Source organism: Triplophysa dalaica, chromosome 22, assembly GCF_015846415.1.
Source record: "Triplophysa dalaica isolate WHDGS20190420 chromosome 22, ASM1584641v1, whole genome shotgun sequence".
Lineage (NCBI taxonomy): Eukaryota > Metazoa > Chordata > Actinopteri > Cypriniformes > Nemacheilidae > Triplophysa > Triplophysa dalaica.
The window spans coordinates 20,212,849-20,233,907 of record NC_079563.1 but is presented as its reverse complement, the minus strand read 5'-3'; the positions used below and the strand labels follow the sequence as shown (position 1 = coordinate 20,233,907).

Sequence of the window (21,059 nt, the reverse complement as noted above, 5' to 3'; positions counted from 1 at the left end):
TGACTAACATGCTACAGTTTATATTGAAGAACACACTGATTCTCTCTCAGTGTGTGTGTGTGTGTGTGTGTGTATGTGTGTGTGTGTGTGTGTGTGTGTGTGTGTGTGTACTTGTGTGTACTTGTACATCTATCTTTATGAGGATCATGGATCCTTTAATCTGGTTGACCTCAAAGATCTGATCACTACAGCCTCCAAAAGACACACAAACACACACGCACGCACGCACACACACACACACACACACACACATACAGGCATATGTGGTTTATGAGGTCAATTGACTTTTTGGTGGTTTACAGGGACATACCTTTCCCTCCATCCAATCAAGGTAAAAAACATGTCAAAAATTTTTATTTGATCTACAGAAGACTAACACCATTTCAAAAACAATCATTTACTTTCAGAACATACTTATATTATGTATGTGACATTTCACAGGTTTATGGGAACGTGTCAAATTGTGGTTTACAGGGACAACAGGGTTTATGAGGTCTCTATTAAAGCAATAAGCACCAAGAAAGCAGTGTGTTACAGTGCATTTAAAAACAGCTAAGGGGGTTGTTAGGTTAATCTCTAAGTTGAAAAATTCACTCTATACACACTCCTTCAAGGAACTTATTGGTAATATAAAATTGTTAGTTCATATGTTTAGCAAGGCTTCATTAAATACAATCCGGCTCCATTCCACCAAAGAAACTCCCAGCGTTTTGCTGCTTGCATACAGCATGTTCCTAATTAAAAATTAACTTATGTCTCAACTGCTTCATTCCATGTGAATATGCAAGTACTTTGACTATGTAATACAGTCATCACTTATAAATTGTGTTTTTTATAACAGCTTCCTACGTGACTCAATCAAAATCAAGGACCAGAACTGACTGGTTTTTTAAACATACCAAAAATATTACTGTGCAAGTCTGGGACACATTAGTCTCCAACAAGCTTAAATAACTTGGGGACCTAAGAAAGCTACCTGCAAAGCTGTAGTACTGCGAGACATTTTAAGCACATGTTTGGATGCTTTTAAAAACAATGCTATATATCACAGTTATTTATCAATTAAATAAATCAAATCCAATCAAATCAATATTTAATGAGTTAACCATTTTGTGTTTGAAGCTATATTTGTCCTAACATTGCCAGAATTCTTCAGGACTTGGCCCCTTTCAGTTTTACCCCTTTTCTTCATGTAATAAGACATATGACTCCCTGTACATGGAAACATCTCACTGGATTATTTTCAAGTAATGGCAAAAGGAATGTTGAGAAATGTACACTGATATTTCCGAGTGACACAATAGAAAATATGTAAACAACTGGATTAAAAACACTAAATTGATTTTGTACAACTGACTTCTTGCTTGACCACTTACTGGATAACATGGACAACAGGGTTTATGAGGTCTCTACATACAACACACAATACTAGCCATTAACTGGTTTACAGGGACATCAGGGTTTATGAGGTCTCTACACACACAATACACAGAACTGACCACTCGCTGGTTTACAGGGACATCAGGGTTTATGAGGTCTCTACATACAACACACAAAACTAGCCACTAACTGGTTTACAGGGACACCAGGGTTTATGAGGTCTCTTCATACACAAAACACAGAACTAGCCACTAACTGGTTTACAGGGACACCAGGGTTTATGAGGTCTCTACATACACAAAACACAGAACTAGCCACTAACTGGTTTACAGGGACGTCAGGGTTTATGAGGTCTCTACATACACAAAACACAGAACTAGCCACTAACTGGTTTACAGGGACACCAGGGTTTATGAGGTCTCTTCATACACAAAACACAGAACTAGCCACTAACTGGTTTACAGGGACGTCAGGGTTTATGAGGTCTCTACATACACAAAACACAGAACTAGCCACTAACTGGTTTACAGGGACACCAGGGTTTATGAGGTCTCTACATACACAAAACACAGAACTAGCCACTAACTGGTTTACAGGGACATCAGGGTTTATAAGGTCTCTACATACAACCAAATGTATAAAATGTAGACCTTTTTACATACATAAGTGTTTTAAGATACATTAGTACATGGAGTGGTTGATTTTGGAAAGGTGCTAAATTAAGTTTGCTAGCAGTTCAATTATAATCCCACCTTCTATGCGGTAAACCGTCTAAAGCCATGCCTCCTTCAAAAACATGAACACACACAGACTCTAATTGCCATCCATCAAAAAAGTCCAAAGTCCATTAAATTCTTATCGAAGGATGTACATACCTGTCCAAAAGAAAGAGATCAGAGCCGTGTTCCGGAGCCCTCTCAATCCTGTAAAAACTTTACAGATTTTAATTCTAGATTTTCCTCTTTCATGATCCAGATCTTTTTGCACTGCTTTTTTAAAAACTGACATTTGTTTAGTACATTTACTTGTCGGTTCGCAAGGGAAGTTTGGTTGTTACAGCTTGTCCATCATTCTCCCTTCATTGAGACAGCTGACGTCAGCAAGCTGATCACGTATGTTGTCTACGTGAACAGGATGCGACGAGTGATGCAAAATAAGCAGGATGAAAATGTACACATGACCAGTGGGTGAACGTTATTTGGTCCTACGACTTTGACCGCTATACATCTTGATAGATATGATATAGATATGATAGAGATTTTCAACCAGCACAACAACAACAAAATTCTGGACAGGATCACCTATGCTGCCTTTAATAGCGAAGAACATTTTCTATATAATTAGCAATGATAGAATGTTTAGGAGTAGTCAGAATATAACTGGTACTCTGTGTTAAAGGACTCATCAGACGAGCACTTTCAACAAGTTGGTATGATCTATTAGGGTCTTCAACAACATCCATTTTGCTTAAAAACACTCAATGGCTGTGTAAACAAAACCATTCTTGCCTTGTCAAAGACAGCTTTGCTCACAGCAGCCCATTTTGGTGCATGTCTCTTTAAATCATAGTGAGTTACAGCGAACCCCACATTCTTCTGTCCGGCATGTCAACACAACACGTGTAGTACTGCCATGGCAATGATTTGGCTAAATGATATTTCGTGAATTCATCTGCGGTTAGTTTCGTCTTAAACGTCTCAAATAATTCGTCCAGAGACAAAAAAAATCTGTCACAGCAAACAGCGCATCCTAATGTACTGACGTTGTGCGTTTACGCTTACCTAAAATCCAAAGAATGTGCACCTGCAGATCTCACGTGGATTTTAAGAGCTTGTCATTTACAAGTAATAAGGTTACAGACAACGTGAGAGCATTACTAGTTTACTGTGACATATTTTTCAGCCCAAGCACAAATGATTTGAGAAGTTTAAAATTAAACTAACCTGCAGTGTTCGCCCCTGTTCATTAGCAAAACAAACAGCTTGCCGCAGCTAAACACAGACACACATAATGTATTAACATTCATACAGCTAAACTCCAAGTGTCCATCTGCACTTATATACAGTATATTTAACACTGGCTTTAAATGTTCTATTTAACCCATGACTGACTTAGATCCCTTCGCTATCATATGCATATGCTACTGTTATCCTCCAATATATACAGAACATTTAAGTAAATTCAGACTGTTAATAAATATTACTTTCAGCGGCAATTTTGTCTCAGTTCAGTCGTTAAAATGCATGTAGAGCAACAATGCAACTTATTTGCAACCATGACAATCATAAAATGCTCTATAAATAAAATAAAATTGAATATTTGATCAATTAAGTCTTTTGGAAGATGTAGATTAACAGGTTAAGGAAACATTCCATCATCAAATTAGTAGTAATTTATTATAATGTTGCAAGTGTTGAATCTTCAACAACATATTGTCAAATATTGTACATTGACAGGTACAAAACATTGCCTTTCAGGGACAGGAATGAAAAACATAACCCAACTTCATGAAACACCACAAATGTTAAAGTTAAAAAAACATCAACAGAGGTCTATAGTCCCTCAGATTAAACATATAAACTAAAATGATCAACACTACCAGCAGGAGAATAAAACATGTTTTCTTAAAATTTCTATTTTGAAACTAATAAATACATACATTTTTATCAAAAAAATTACAAGTTAAAAGAGTAGAACTAAAATGTGTCAAACAGATTATTAGCCCCTTGGACTACGAACATTAAAATTTCGACTTAATTTTCCACGTGTTTAAAATTTCGCCCTCGGTTCCGTACAAAATCACGTATATTTGGACGGACCGGTTTTGAAGGACCGGATGCTCGCACCTTTTGCAGACCTCACACTCCCTCATTGTTGCCAAGTGAGCTTTGCTGATGTGCATTTTGAAGTGTCTCATCACAGCGTTCACCTCAGGTTTCGTCCATGGTCTCCTTTTGGGCATCCGCCTTCCTCTGCTAGAGACTAGTAACAAACAAGATGATTAACTGCTAGCATTGCTGACTACAAACAGATCATATCTTTATTGATACGGTTTAAAAATCTTAGTAATAAAATGATCAGGTGTGCACGGTGTACACCATGATTATATAACATATGTGCTATAAAAAAAACTTGAAACTACAGTTGAATTGCAATGTGAGTCACTTTGGATAAAAGTGTCTGCCAAATGCATAAATGTAAATAAGGTTCAAAGCAGGGAATAATACAGGATCAGGATTTTTGCAGCAGATACGAGTAACGATTTTCTGTCATCATGATCGGCCAATACTTACACAGACTCCGATGGTTTAAGCTTTATATAACTGATATAAGATTTCTGCTCACTGTTTGCAGAATAAGTTGTAATTTGATAAATATTTTGATATAATCATATAAGGGCAATTAAAAGTTAACTTCCCCTTTTAAAAACATCCCTTTTTAAATATTGAAGTTCTTATTTTGGCCACATACTTGAATATAGTATAGTACCACTTGATAAAGCATTCCAGGGCACAGCTTTATGGCTGACTAACTGCCCTGATGAAGTAAGGTCTGCTACTTGAGGACTGGATTTTGGTGGCCTAACAAACAAATGAGCACAGTGTCATCAGATAAGGCTGCTAAATCAACTGCCATAAACCCCTTACATGGCAGGATGGAAGACCTCAGTCTCTTCAAACCCCCTCTAATCTAGCCTTAAATTCAGGCCAGGGTGTTGTCAGTCTATGGCGCTCAATATTGAGAGCATATGCATTCGATTTTTATGTAAATGTGGGGGCAGACACCAGTGTTCTGACTGGCAACCTGGAAGCGCAACTGTGTTTACAAGCAGACAAAAGCTGTATTTATGCAAGTGCTTCATGAACGTGCACCATAGACTGACAAAACAGAGGAGAATATATTGATTAAAGTTAGTATTGTGTTTTGTTTTTCACTCAAAGTATTCTCATTACTTCAGAAAAATTCAGTTGAGCCTGAGTGGATGGAGTAATTTAACAATGTCTTTAGTACTTTGCTGGACCTTGACAACAACTATAATCATTATGTCTATGAGGAGGCTAGGAAATCTATTTGATGTCACCTGCGAGGTCTTTAGACACGTTGAACGTCATGATAAAAGTCTTTGTTCAATGTTTCTTTCTGTCATGAGCCGGGTTTGATTTTCTTTCACATCATTTCTCTCTTCATTATTGATACTAAGCTCATCTGTTCGCTAGGGCTGTCAGCAATCTTGCGCTACACATCTTGCAGTTTAATTGTAAACTTAATTGTGTATAATTGTGAAGTATACTTTACTTGTATGAAGTAATATTTTGTGCTGTTATCACAAAAATACATTTGTTGCGTTGCAAACATTTTATCATACCATCGTTTTCAGAGATTTGTCTGTCAGCTTTTAGTCCTTCTGATGTGTTTGGACATGGCCTGCTTTCCAAAAGCCCTGTTGACATAGATATGGAAATAATTATTTTACAATGTATTGCTTGCATATTATGCACTTTTATTCATAAACTATAGGGTAGGACAGTAATTGTAAGTTAAATTGCAACTACACTCCTAGATATATATATAGGTTGACCACCTGAGCCATTACTTCGGACGCGTCCTTGCCAGGATTCGAATGCGTCTTCCGGTAGTGGAATTGTCCATCACATACGTCATCGTGGTTTATTATTTCAGGTTTTATTTTATAAAGGCAGCTGTTTTATTTCAAGGTAAGAATGATTACAATGAACTACAATGATAACACGTCTTAAGTTATGTTAAAACCAGGTATCTCACTAGGTGAGTATAGCAAGTTTAGAGTCTATAATCTTAGATGAGATCAGATGCTGACAGAGTGTTTGGTGACTTTATACGGGTGCTGATGGGTGAGAAGATGAGTGACAGATGATTAAAACTAATGAGTGTTAGCTGGAGGAGGTGTGATAAGAGAGACTGATGTCTCCGTCACAGTGCCACGCCCACAGCCTGTTCCTAGGGGCAGTGCCGTCGCAGTGGTCTGTCGTTGTCAAATTGTGCGGGTTGACTGGGATGCTTGTAGTAGAAGGTGTTGAGAAGAGCGGGATCCTGTATGTTATCACTCAGGGCCCAAGAGCGTTTCACTAGTCTGTAGCCCTCCCAGTCGACCAAATTCTCCACTTTAGAGTACACACCATACCCGGGAAATGAACAGGAGTCCACGATCTGAGACGATGTCCTCGGGATACCAGAGCACTGGTATAGAGGGAGTAGGAGATGATTCCGTTGCTGTGGGAAGGCCTTTGAGACGGACTAGGTGGCATGACATGGAAACCATGACCCAGCCAGCTTGGCTTCTTTGAGGTATCACAAGCTATTGTGTTCTGTGTAGATGATAAACGAATGTTGAGCACCCTCCGGCAAATGCATCCATTCTTTCAATGATAGCTTCATGGCAAACAGTTTAGTTTCCTTTCCACCGGGGTGAATTTATGAGAGCAGAAGGCACATGGATGGAGTACTGGTTGATCTTACTGCCGCTACGATATCACCCCTCCTACCCACGAAGAGGAGGCGTCTACCTCGACGATGATGGTCTGAAATTGATCAGGGTGCCTGAGGAGAACTTTTTCTTCAGATGTTTGAAGGTATCAATGGCCAAGGGAGACCTGGGGCCTCGTTATCAACAGTGTGTAGAAAATGTTCTATATGTTCTTTGTGTCTAAGAACCAAAAAAAAAAGTATTTATCAAACGTGCGTTCACAGTTCTTATAGACGCGTAGCCTTTATTGATAAATCCCACATGTTCATAAAGCCCATGGTCTATGTTCACGGTCATTTTCATTCGGAATACCTCCCATAATCAATATATGGTGATGAAACCTAGGTTTGTTTGGGAGGAGTTATGTGAGGGGTATGATGACGGAGCTGTAGATCTTGATGAAGTGGCGATAAAAGTTGACGAAGCCCATGAAGCGTAGAAGATCTATGAATGGAGTGGATGTTTGCCAGTTGGGTACAGCTGCCACCTTCCCACCTTGTCCATGGAAATGTCATTTTGGAGATGTTTTAACAGAGTTTTGAGGATTTTTCTGCCTTGAGGTAGAGGTGGTGCTATCAAAGACGTTCAAGGACCTCTGCAACATGGTGCTGGTGATCGTCAGGGTTCAAAGAATAAATCATCTATAAACACAAGTACAGTTGAGTGCAAAAAGCCTCTACCGCTTGCATTAAGCACAGTTGCATAAACCAGTCCATAAGGCATTATAATGTATGCATCATGACCGGTAAGGGTCAAAAAAGCTAATTTCCACTCGTCACCTTTTCTTATCCACACCAGATTGTAGGTGCTGCAGAAGTCAAACTTGGTAAAGATGCACACACCTCTCAACTATTCGACTCCTGCCAGGATGAGGGGATGAGGATAGCAAAACGTTGCTGTTATCTTGTTGACTGCTCAATAATCTATACAGGGTCTTAAACCCTATCCTTCTTGGCCACGAAGAAGAAGCAGGTTGAGGCAGCATGTGACAGAGAGGGACAGATGAATCCCTGAGGCCTTCGGCAAATCACTCCTCCGAGGTTTTCTTAATAGGGATGGAGAGAGCATAAATTTATCCATGGGACACCGGCAAACCCTCCTTGAGGTCTATCGTACAAGGTACCTGGGTGGCCCAAGCAGGATAGATGAAATAGGCTTTAAGATTTAGTATAGAAATAGGTTTTAAGATGGGCACTTCTATCGACTTGAAGTACAATTTGACACAAAAAGGTTGAGTTGGTGTGGATCCTTTAAGGTGTGGATCATGACGATAGATGGAAGTAATACTTTGTAAATGGTTATATGATGTATAAGACTCAACTTGATATGACTAGATTGTGAACGCAGGGCTGGTGAATCCAGGAGTGAAGAGGGTAACTGGCATAGACAAACACATTCAGAGGAAGTAGGAAGACAAGCAAACTGAAGACTTTCAACGAGAGATAATTCAGGTAGATTTAGATTAGATTAGATTCAACTTTATTGTCATTACACATATACAAGTACAGTGTAACGAAATGTAGTAAGTCACTAGGTGAGTATACCTGGTTTAGAGTATGTATTCGTAGACAAGATCAGACACGGTTCCCTTTCTGTCAGTCTCGATGTTGTGTGGAGACTGATGTTAAGAATTTGGAGTGGAGCATAAGGTGTCGGTGGCTGTGTTAGTCTCCAGGGAAGAAAAGATAAAGGGAAGAGAGGATTCGACAGCAGAAGAGAAGGTGCTCGTAGAGAAAGAGAAAAGATTACATCTGAAAGAAACTGGTTGTTGCTGTGATGCATGTGGGAAGGTGTATGTTGATGGAGATGAAAGAAAAGTGGTCAGAGAAGTGCAAAGTTTGATGTTTTCTATTGCAATTTTATCGACAATTACATGACATTTATGCAAAGAGTCAGTTTTTGCAGTGTTGGCCCTTCTTTTTCAGGACCTCTGCAATTCGACTGGGCATGCTCTCAATCAACTTCTGGGCCAAATCCTGACTGATAGCAGCCCATTCTTTCATAATAACTTCTTGGAGTTTGTCAGAATTAGTGGGGTTTTTTTGTCGACCTGCCTCTTGAGGATTGACCACAAGTTCTCAATGGGATTAAGATCTGGGGAGTTCCCAGGCCATGGACCCAAAATTTCAACATTCTGGTCCCCGAGCCACTTAGTTATCACTTTTGCCTTATGGCACGGTGCTCCATCGTGCTGGAAAAATGCATTGTTCTTTACCAAACTGTTGTTGGATGGTTCGAAGAAGTTGCTGTTGGAGGGTGTTTTGGTACCATTCTTTATTCATGGATGTGTTTTTGGGCAGAATTGTGAGAGAGCCCACTGCCTTGGATGAGAAGCAACCCCACACATGAATGGTGTTAGGATGCTTTACTGTTGGCATGACACAGGACTGATGGTAGCGCTCACCTTTTCTTCTCCGGACAAGCCTTTTTCCAGATGCCCCAAACAATCGGAAAGGGGCTTCATCTGAGAATATGACTTTGCCCCAGTCCTCAGCAGTCCATTCACTATACTTTCTGCAGAAGATCAATCTCTCCCCGATGTTTTATTTGGAGAGAAGTGGCTGCTTTGCTGCCCTTCTTGACACCAGGCCATCTTCCAAAAGTCTTCGCCTCACTGTGCGTGCAGATGCGCTCACACCAGCCTGCTGCCATTCCTGAGCAAGCTCTGCACTGGTGGCACTCCGATCCCACAGCTGAATCCTCTTTAGGAGACGATCCTGGCGCTTGCTGGACTTTCTTGGACGCCCTGAAGCCTTCTTTACAAGAATTGAACCTCTTTCCTTGAAGTTCTTGATGAACCTATAAATTGTTGATTTAGGTGCAATCTTAGTAGCCACAATATCCTTGCCTGTGAAGCCATTTTTATGCAACGCAATGATGGCTGCACGCGTTTCTTTGCAGGTCACCATGGTTAACAATGGAAGAACAATGATTAGAAGCATCACCCTCCTTTTAACATGTCAAGTCTGCCATTCTAACCCAATCAGCCTGACATAATGATCTCCAGCCTTGTGCTTGTCAACATTCTCACCTGAGTTAACAAGATGATTACTGAAATGATCTCAGCAGGTCCTTTAATGACAGCAATGAAATGCAGTGGAAAGGTTTTTTGGGATTAAGTTAATTTTCATGGCAAAGAAGGACTATGCAATTCATCTGATCACTCTTCATAACATTCTGGAGTATATGCAAATTGCTATTATAGAAACTTAAGCAGCAACTTGTGTGTATGTGTATAAAAATGTGTATAAAGTCCTATGAAAAATGGACTTCTGCTAACGGTTCAGGTTCTTTTCATAAAAAAAATCGGTTTTGGATGGGAACCTGTTCTAGTTTTCAGGCCATTCAGAACATCTACTAGCCAAAACTAAAAAATTGTTGCAAGTCACAAGACATAATTCTCCATGAATTATCTTATAAACATGTACTTGGTTATAATTTCCAAATATAGCTTTCAATTTGAATGTTTTATGGAAAATATTATGAACATTAGCAGGTGCCAGTTTATAAAGTGCACATTTCCTACATTGACCTCAGTTTAAAAAAGCATATTTTGTTCTGACATGCGTCAATGGGCTATTGATATTGTACCCTAGAGTGTAGAGAATGGGTTGAAAAGTGCCTTCTCTTCTACAAGAGCTTTGGTGGAGCATTAACCTGTCACAGAAAAGCGGTTTTGCACCACGCCATACCACGTATTGCACAGAAATAAATATATTCATTGAATCACAAGATAATTTTATACCAACCTTTACATTTCAGCCCCCACCACTTCAGTGGGGAAACCGGTCCAGAGCAAACAGAACATTTTTCAAGCGAAATCATCTCCTCTTTGACAAGTTGATGTGCTTTGCAAACTAAAGAAATAAATGCAAATAAAACGATTTTGAAAATTAATTTCATCCAGTTATTAAATTGAACAGAATCAACACTGAACTGAGCTAAGACTATTAGACTTTACAGGGCCGTTGAATGCTTGAATATGAATGGTAGATGGGTCAGTTGATTTTTACCTCTGGCTGTCTCTCTCCTTCTCACTCCAATGTTCTTCTCTTTTCTCTTTCTCTTTCTTCCTCTTTCTTTTAATCAAACATTGTAATTAAAGAGAAATAATTAGATTGTGTTAATAAGTGGTAGGTACACTTACATTAGTTTTATTGGTGTAACACATATAGACCTAGGATAGCATTAACATTTTTGAGTGAACTATTCCTTCAACTATTTGAAGTACTGGCCAATTGAAGGTGAAAGCTTTTGGTGTTCTTTGGCAGATTCATGTATCTGATTAAAAACTAAATAAATTAGGAGAATAGAAAATATGAAAATAAATGAGTCTAAATATGCAAACTATAATTTACTGTGAAAATACTAAATTTCTTACATTAAAAAATTGTCCTACCATCATCACCGCTGCCTGGTCTTGTGGATTCCTGCTGGGATCCAACGGTTATGTCCTGAGTACAAGAAAAAACATGAACAAACCGATGATTATTATTTTGTGTCTTTCTTTCAGTTACATTTTAATGCATATTTTTGCTCCAAAGTAAAATAAAATGTAATAAAACAAAACAACTAATCAACAACTAATGACAATTAATCAGCCAGTAATAAAATAGACACAAATCATCATGAACAATTGTAAATGTAATGAACCAAATCACTCTTCTGAATTCAAATTATGAGAAAACACACAAGTGTTGTAAAGCAACAGTCTACTGCTTAGTAACATACAAAGACATTTTGTGTCCTCATAAACCAAATCATGTCCTCATAACCCATGAGAAAACACAAACAAGTGTTATAAAGCAAAAGTCTACTGCTAAGTACTATTTAGTAGCAATAAGAGAACAATTTAAATAAGAGCAATTTAGTTTGACGCTCATTCGGTTAAAAAAATGACAAAACTATAAACAAACCTCTGTAGGAGACCTGATGTCACATGCCGTCATGGCTGGACCGACAGGCTCATGAAGGTGCTGAAAAACAAAAAAAGAGAAAGAAGGAATAATAAGACATTCAGCTGTGTGCTCAAAGCCTTAATAACTCTTCTGAAACCAAATTATGGGAAAATATACAGAGGTGTTATAAAGCAAAAACCTACTGCTAAGTCAAATACAAAGACATTTTGTGTCCTCATAAACCAAATCATGTCCTCATAACCCATGAGAAAACACACACAAGTGTTATAAAGCAATAACCTAGTGCTAAGTCCCATTTAGTAGCAATAAGAGAACTCAATTTAGTTTGACGCTCATTCGGTTAAAAAATGACAAAGCTATAAACAAACCTTTGTAGGAGATGTGATGTCACATGCCCTCATGGCTGGAGCGACAGGCTCATGAAGGTGCTGAAAGAAAAAAAAAGAGAAAGAAGAAATAATGAGACATTCAGCTGTGTAGTCAAAGCCTTAATAACTCTTCTGAAACCAAATTATGAGAAAACAAACACAAGTGTTTAAAAGCAAAAGTCTACTGCTAAGTAACATTCACAGGCATTTGTGTCTTCATGAACCAAATCATATCCTCATAAATTATGAGAAAACACACACAAGTGTTATAAAGCAATAGTCTACTGCTAAGTCCCATTTACTAGCAATAAGAGAACTCAATTAAGTTTGATGCTCATTTGGTGCAAAAAATGACAAAACTATAAACAAACCTTTGTAGGAGATGTGATGTCACATGCCCTCATGGCTGGAGCGACAGGCTCATTAAGGTGCTGAAAGACAAACAAAGAGAATGAAGTAATAATGAGACATTCAGCTGTGTGCTCAAAGCCTTAATAACTCTTCTGAAACCAAATTATGGGAAAATATACACAAGTGTTATAAATCAAAAACCTACTGCTAAGTCAAATACAAAGACATTTTGTGTCCTCATAAACCAAATCATGTCCTCATAACCCATGAGAAAACACACACAAGTGTTATAAAGCAATAGTCTACTGCCAACTCACATGTTAAGTAATTTTGTGTCCTCATGAACCAAATCAAATCCTCATAAATTATGGGAAAACACACAACTGTGAAAAAGCAATAGTCTACTGCGAAGTCACATACAAAGACATTTTGTGTTCTCATTAAGTAAATTGTGTCCTCTTAACCCATGAGAATACACACACAAGTGTTATAAAGCAAAAGTCTACTGCTAAGTACTATTTAGTAGCAATAAGAGAACAATTTAAATAAGAGCAATTTAGTTTGACGCTCATTCGGTTAAAAAATGACAAAACTATAAACAAACCTCTGTAGGAGACATGATGTCACATGCCGTCATGGCTGGACCGACAGGCTCATGAAGGTGCTGAAAGACAAACAAAGAGAAAGAAGAAATAATGAGACGTTCAGCTGTATAGTCAAAGCCTTAATAACTCTTCTGAAACCAAATTATGGGAAAATATACACAGGTGTTATAAACCAAAAACCTACTGCTAAGTCAAATACAAAGACATTTTGTGTCCTCATAAACCAAATCATGTCCTCTTAACCCATGAGAAAACACACACAAGTGTTATAAAGCAATAGTCTACTGCTAAGTCCCATTTACTAGCAATAAGAGAACTCAATTTAGTTTGATGCTCATTTGGTGCAAAAAATGACAAAACTATAAACAAACCTTTGTAGGAGATGTGATGTCACATGCCCTCATGGCTGGAGCGACAGGCTCATGAAGGTGCTGAAAGACAAACAAAGAGAAAGAAGGAATAATAAGACATTCAGCTGTGTAGTCAAAGCCTTAATAACTCTTCTGAAACCAAATTATGGGAAAATATACACAAGTGTTATAAAGCAAAAACCTACTGCTAAGTCAAATACAAAGACATTTTGTGTCCTCATAAACCAAATCATGTCCTCATAACCCACGAGAAAACACACACAAGTGTTATAAAGCAATAACCTAGTGCTAAGTCCCATTTGATAGCAATAAAAGAACTCAATTTAGTTTGACGCTCATTCGGTTAAAAAAATGACAAAACTATAAACAAACCTCTGTAGGAGACCTGATGTCACATGCAGTCATGGCTGGACCGACAGGCTCATGAAGGTGCTGAAAGACAAACAAAGAGAATGAAGTAATAATAAGACATTCAGCTGTGTAGTCAAAGCCTTAATAACTCTTCTGAAACCAAATTATGAGAAAATATACACAAGTGTTATAAAGCAAAAACCTACTGCTAAGTCAAATACAAAGACATTTTGTGTCCTCATAAACCAAATCATGTCCTCATAACCCATGAGAAAACACACACATGTTAAAAAGCAATAGTCTACTGCCAAGTCACATTTAAAGACATTTTGTGTCCTCATAAACTAAATTGTGTCCTCTTAACCCATCAGAAAACACACACAAGTGTTATAAAGCAAAAGTCTACTGCTAAGTCCTATTTAGTAGCAATAAGAGAACTCAATTTAGTTTGACGCTCATTCGGTTAAAAAAAATGACAAAACTATAAACAAACCTCTGTAGGAGACCTGATGTCACATGCTGTCATGGTTGGAGCAACGGGCTCATGAAGGTGCTGAGAGACAGAAGCAAAGCTGAAGTAATAAGATTATATTAGTAAATTACTTTATTTAAATTAAAATATACTCTACCTTGTAATGTTCCTGTCCATGGCGAGAACGCCATGGCAAGTTATGTCCTCCATAATCGTATAATATTTCTTCACCTGCATCGATGTCCTTGATTGCAAACAAACATAGATGTGGCTTTCCATCAACATCTAGAATTTTCCTCATTTTTGCATTTGGCTTCTCATCATCGTTAACAAGTCGACCGAGTGAGCCATTATCATAAGAGGCATCAATGCTATAGGGAAAAAACATTGACAACCGAGTGTTAAATTGGTTTCAGTGTAAAGAAATACGTTTAAAAAAATGCATCATGATGCAGAAGTGTTAACATACAGTTAAATTCAGGCTACTTACCAGTAGTTATGCCCTAGGTGGTTAAAAAAGTATGCATATTCATTTAATATGTCTTCAAAATCCCCTTTCTCAATTAAAGTTCCTCTGTATTCAAGAATGAAGGAACCTTTTACAATAAGGGTATTTGCAAATACTCCCCGACCTGAATGACAAAAAACAACAGGCAACAGTTAAACATTTTTATTAAAAATATATATTTATTAAAGTATTTTTTTATTTAAAAAAAAAAATCTGAAATTATGTTTTAATAATAAATATTTGTATTAACTTATTTATTATGTTTTAATAATAAATATTTGTATTAACTTATTTATTATTAATTCAAGTAATTTTTATGGTGTGAAATTGAGCATCTCTCTGTTTGATTGTTGTTCAAGTATATTCATTCTTATTATTATAGGGCAATAGCACATGTGCCACGATGATTAGACTACGTATAGTCTGTCAGTTCAAATCAGATTTTTGTGCATAATCAGTTTCTAGCTACATTCACATGTGGTTTAAAATCCTTTCAAATTGCATTTCTGGAAATCAGTTTCAGTCCGAAAAAGATAGATTGAGTTTGAGTTTCTTTTGGCTAACGTTACGTTCTTGCTCCACGTGAAACAACACATTTAAACGTAAACATGTCAGATGTCAATGCATATATTGTTGTCGGTCTGCTGGATTACTGAAAAGAGCCCCGTATTCCAGCCTCATACGCTTCAGCAGCAGTTTCATTAGACATAGTAATCCAGCGCATCGGCTACACGTCATGATTTTGTTAGAAAAATGTACATTGTTCAACTCTATACAATGTTGTTCTGACTGATCACCGTATGACTTCACCATTCTACGAGAGCGACAAAGCAGTGTGCTGTGGAATCCTTCTCACGGTACTGCGATGTCATACACCGGTCGGTTTGCACAGCCGTGCATAAAGTTTAACTCTACCTTGTCAATATAATGCCATTGTCATAGAAACCAAATCAGATACTGCAAAAAAACGAGTCACTGGATCTGAACAATTGCTGTACACAGTTTGGACAATCAATCATTTAAATTAGATTCCAATCTTCTATGCCCAAAAATCTGATTTGCGGTGACAGTCTGAACTAAGCTTAAATTCTACAGAAGAGTGCAAACTAACTATAAATGGGGTTGATTTCATTTGCTAACATGAAAAAACTATAATTGTACAATATTCCATAACAATTGTTAATAAATGCTTGTTGTTTCTAATTGTAATTTCATGTATACCTTGAAGTAGCATTTGACCCTGACAGTTAGTTTAACTACATTAAATCCCTGGTGAATGGTCAGGAATATGGACTGAAAAAAAATCTTTAAAAAATATAGTAGAATTTAACTAATCAAGATAAGGTTTACAAAAAAACACTCACCTTTGGCGGGATTAATGTATCGCTCTGATATTATGTTTTTGTCTTTCCCCATTTTCACATGGTGTATGGCATCTTTGAGAGGATTTAATCCTCTGCCACGTCTCATCATTCGACTCACTACAAAATACAATGCAAAGTCAATCTTTATAAACAGTATTATATTAATAACATGCTTAAGTTGTTTGTTGTTTGAAATACACTCCCTTTTAAACTCGTAGTTATTGAATGTTGAACTATTTTATCATTACAATTACATAAACCGCTCTACGAAATGTCCTACGTTATAAATCCCATATCAACCAGTTTAATTATAGATGAATAGACACGAAATAGCTTTTCATTATATCACATAAGCGATATATAATTACATAAATCACATTAAACATTTTTCACTCTTGAACTGACCAACGTGTGTGAATCAAGGTCGCTATGGGAGCGAGCAGCATCACGTGTTACAGAACGCATTAACCAGCAGTAACCAGCTAAACCTTCAAGCCGTCCCGTTACGATTATTTTAAATCACGCGACCAAGAGACATTTTGTGGACTTTATGCTTATTCTCTACAGTGTTTTATATTTGAACTTCGATAAATAATTAAATAAAAGTATATCGTATGAGTGTTTAGACGATCTGACATATTAGCAGTTTGCTCCGCACAAGGGGACGACACCACTTTTCCTTACATTTCTGAATAATTACCTTCATCTTTCTTAATAATTACATTCGATATCAACTTACTTTTCTACATCACATTTATGTAACATTAGAAGTTGATTCTAGAAGCTGCGGCATCTGAAGCTGCAGCTTCTCATAGGGCATCAATACAGTTTTATATTACATTAAAACAAATCACATTAAATAAATATTTGACATCTGAAATTAACATCGACAAATGGCGCCAGTTGTACATAACTAACTCGAAATACCAACAAGGACAGGAGAAGGTCGATTTAAGTCGATTAAAATAAGAATAAAAATATGACGACACTCTTTTACATCCACTAAGGGGATAAGCCACGAATTTCTAACATGTAAAAATATAAAGATATTAAGGACTTACTTCTCTTCGAAGACTCCGATGTTCACTCCGGTGCGGCGACTCTTCATTTGGGCAGCCAACGCGCGAACTGCGTAGCTGGTAACTTCCGCCAAACGCTTATGGCGCGAATGTGTGTGTAATTTGGCGCCAGGTGTATAACTTTGCAATACCAAATCCCTCCTACAGGGGCACTGTTTTAAGTTTACGCAGACACATCATGGTTTAAAAGACCATATTTATAAAGCTACTAAAAAGGGTAGGTAGTGTAATAGAAGTAAAATAGTAACACTAATCAATAAACTACTGCATTTAGTAATCATAAACACATTAATAACAATTTTATTAATTATTTGTTAATAATTATGACAATTTAAATTTCCAGAATTAAGAGACCACTAAAAATGGCCTCATAAACCGATTGGTCTCATAATGCTGGTATGTAAACCTGAAAATTGGTTTCATAAACCACATATGCCAACACAAACACACACACACACACACAAACACAAACACACACACACACACACACACATATCTAATGTGATGATGCTGAAGAAAGCAGCCTGGAGATCATCTGAATAAAAGTTCATTTTGATTTTGAAGTTCATATTGACAGTTTCAGACATTCTTGAGATCTCTTCAGAAATAATCTCATTTGGGCGTTTTCTTCACTAAACTAGTCAAATATCAAATCTTTGAAAAGCCCCTGTAGTTTCAGCCCCTGTAGGTGTTGACTTTATGAGAAACACACACAAACACCACGACTCTATACAAATTAAGATTATCACTCACTCATGTTGTGTCATTTTGTGTGATTTACTTTCGCCCATGAGAATGATACACACATAGAAATTCAACATCTGATCTTTAAAAATATGATGAAATTGTGCTTTAGCTCATTGAGTTGTGTGTGTTTGTGTTGAGCATGTGGTCTTATCAGAAGTCTATTAACAGACATTAAAGAATTACGGCACTAACAGCATAGTTTCAGCAAATTACCAACATGTGTTTGTGTGGAAAGTTTGGCTGAAGAAACAACACGAGTCTCTGCTGTCAGCTCTTCTTCTCCTCCACACGCACACGGGACACATACAGTACACACGGATGAGCTTCTGTCAATGATCCCAACACAACAACTTCTGGAAACATATACATCGGTCTGATAGTGTTCAGCTCTGATCCAACACAAACCAGCATCTGAAACAGCCATTACTCCAATCTTCACAAACAGTGTTGAGTCCAAACTGTGACGGTGTGAGACACTGAACCTCAACCACATCATGACAGTGTTCTCACCTCACAAGCTTCATGTTACAACACAACTCCAGCAGAGACTCTGACACCCACCGTACAAGACCCTTACACACACAATGACACACACACACACACACACACACACTGACCCACACACGCACACTGACACACACTGACCCACACACGCACACTGACACACACACACTGACCCACACACGCACACTGACACACACACACACACACACACACACACACACTGACCCACGCACGCAAACACACACACTGACACACGCACTTAAATACAAACGCATGCGCACACACGCACACTGACACACACACAGACTGACACACACACACACTGACACACACACACACACACACACTGACCCACACACGCACACTGACACACACTGACCCACACACGCACACTGACACACACACACACACACACTCACACACTGACCCACGCACGCAAACACACACACTGACACACACACATAAATACAAACGCATGCGCACACACGCACACTGACACACACACACTGACACACTGACACACACACACACACACACTGACCCACACACGCACACTGACACACACACACACACTCACACATTGACCCACGCACGCAAACACTAACACTGACACACACACATAAATACAAACGCATGCGCACACACGCACACTGACACACACACACTGACACACACACACACACACACACTGACCCACACACGCACACTGACACACACATACACACACACTGACCCACGCACGCAAACACACACACTGACACACACACACACACTTAAATACAAACGCATGCGCACACACGCACACTGACACACACAGACACTGACCCACCCACGCACGCACACACACAGACACACAGACTGACATATGCACACACACAGGCAGATCTTTAACACGTGATGAGGATGCAGGTTTACATGCGTGTGCTTCACGTGTGTCTGTGTGTGGCAGCAGTGAGTGGAGTCGCTGAACTGAGCAGGAAATCTAAAATTAGTTTTTATTGGCAAACACAGAAGACTGATGGGATGTTTCATTTGCAGTCTGCACAATAACGGCGATACTGGCCAGATTTTTCACAGCTATACGGGCCGTGTGCGCACTCACACACGTGTACACAAACACACACACACACAGTCTGTGGTTGACCGCATCATTCCTGTCTCTGCAGAAGAGGCTTTACAGCTGCGCTAGCCGACACCAAAACCATTCCTGAGTTTTATACGGTAGCTGAGAGAGTTGTGATGTGTCAGGGAGTGTTTAACACAACACCATACACAACAACAACAAACTACACACAACACATGACACTAGTGATAGCTCATCAAATACAATTCAAGATTTTTTTCATAAGAGTGTAAGTTTAACAAGTTTAATCCATCAATCTAAAAACAACTTTTATTGAAACCAAATGGACAAAATGCTTTGACGTTTCATTCTGTTACAGTATGACATCATAGTGCCACAAGACACGGCTCTGCAGAAGATCAACACCGTCTCTCACATCACAAGACAAGATAAAACACAGAGTCCTGTGACAAACATGACATCTCTGTTCAGTTTAATGTGATGTAAAACTTGTTCACATTTACATTTAGGCAGACGCTTTTATCCAAAGCGACTTACATTGCTTTATCCTATATATTTCACCTATATATTTCACATAGGTATTTGCAATCCCCTGGGATTGAACCCACAACCTTGTGTTGTTAACGCAATGCTCTTACCACTGAGCTACAAGAAAGCTAATCACTATAAGAAAGAAAAACAAACAAACAACACTCAGATCAGACTTTCTCATTTATTAGACATCACAAAGAAAAACTCTTTAGAGATTTATTTCAAAATCCTCTGAGAGCAGAGAATCAATCTCTCAACAGAATTATTCATGTGACACAGAGAAAGAAGAGAACACAGATGAATTATTCCTTCAGAGACCAAACTATATCAGACAGACAGAGACCGATGCTGAATCAGACACAAACTGAATCAAACACAACTAAACCTCCTTTAATACAGTTACGTTGGTAAGTGAAGAGATTTTGCAATATTATGTTTGAAATATTTAGTGAAATATATTTCTGACTGCAACAGATATAACTCAATCTGATCTCAATTTAAATGAGTAGCCTATGAGCACACTTATACACATCAAACATACATATCATTACACTTTCAGGTTCATTAGGCATGTGATGTGATGTGATATACCGTCGCTCCCTCTGCCGCCTGCGCATACGCAGCTAATAAACACTAACAAAACTAATTTGTAAAACAATAACACATTATACACTGTTCGCTACTTCAGTCTTTTAGGCTATAATTCTTAAATGTAAATTAAGCGTGTTTGTGAATTAAGTTAAAAACGAAGTTAAACTGCGCACATCAGTTATAAAGCTCTTAACACATCAATGCGATGTGGTTTAAATAAATAACTTTAAATCGTGTACTATGCGTTGTGTTTGAAAGTTTAATTTATGTGTGTGATCATCGTGCTGAACAGTATTTTTGTATTTACAAAACATTAAAAACGGACTCAACG

General features: G+C 38.1%; 2 protein-coding genes across 7 annotated transcripts in view; both read right to left on the bottom strand.

The window, feature by feature from the left end:
• Positions 1-21,059, bottom strand: part of erg (ETS transcription factor ERG) — a 34,082-nt gene that overhangs the window by 12,535 nt on the left and 488 nt on the right. The gene's annotated exons all lie outside the window — the stretch shown is intronic.
• LOC130411534 (uncharacterized) lies at positions 3,758-17,705 on the bottom strand. Of its 5 annotated transcripts, XM_056736214.1 has the most exons (16): positions 17,254-17,705; positions 16,193-16,309; positions 14,811-14,952; positions 14,478-14,691; positions 14,342-14,401; positions 13,870-13,929; positions 13,498-13,557; positions 13,126-13,185; positions 12,542-12,601; positions 12,171-12,230; positions 11,800-11,859; positions 11,283-11,337; positions 10,897-10,962; positions 10,633-10,740; positions 5,747-5,821; positions 3,758-4,362 (listed from the first exon to the last, which is right to left on the bottom strand). In XM_056736214.1, coding segments are annotated over exons 1-16 (1,440 nt in total). In that variant the 5' UTR covers positions 17,255-17,705; the 3' UTR covers positions 3,758-4,120. The 5 variants fall into 5 exon arrangements, with proteins under 5 accessions (XP_056592192.1, XP_056592194.1, XP_056592193.1 ...); XM_056736216.1 differs by lacking the exon at positions 11,800-11,859; XM_056736215.1 differs by lacking the exon at positions 13,870-13,929.

Excerpts from the sequence above, each read along its gene's own strand:
- LOC130411534 (XM_056736214.1), bottom strand. Across the intron at positions 14,692-14,810 it reads CACCTAGGGCATAACTACTG|CATTGATGCCTCTTATGATA; the intron begins GTAAGTAGCCTG and ends TTTTCCCTATAG. Across the intron at positions 11,338-11,799 it reads ACATCAGGTCTCCTACAGAG|GACATAACCGTTGGATCCCA; the intron begins GTTTGTTTATAG and ends TCTTGTACTCAG.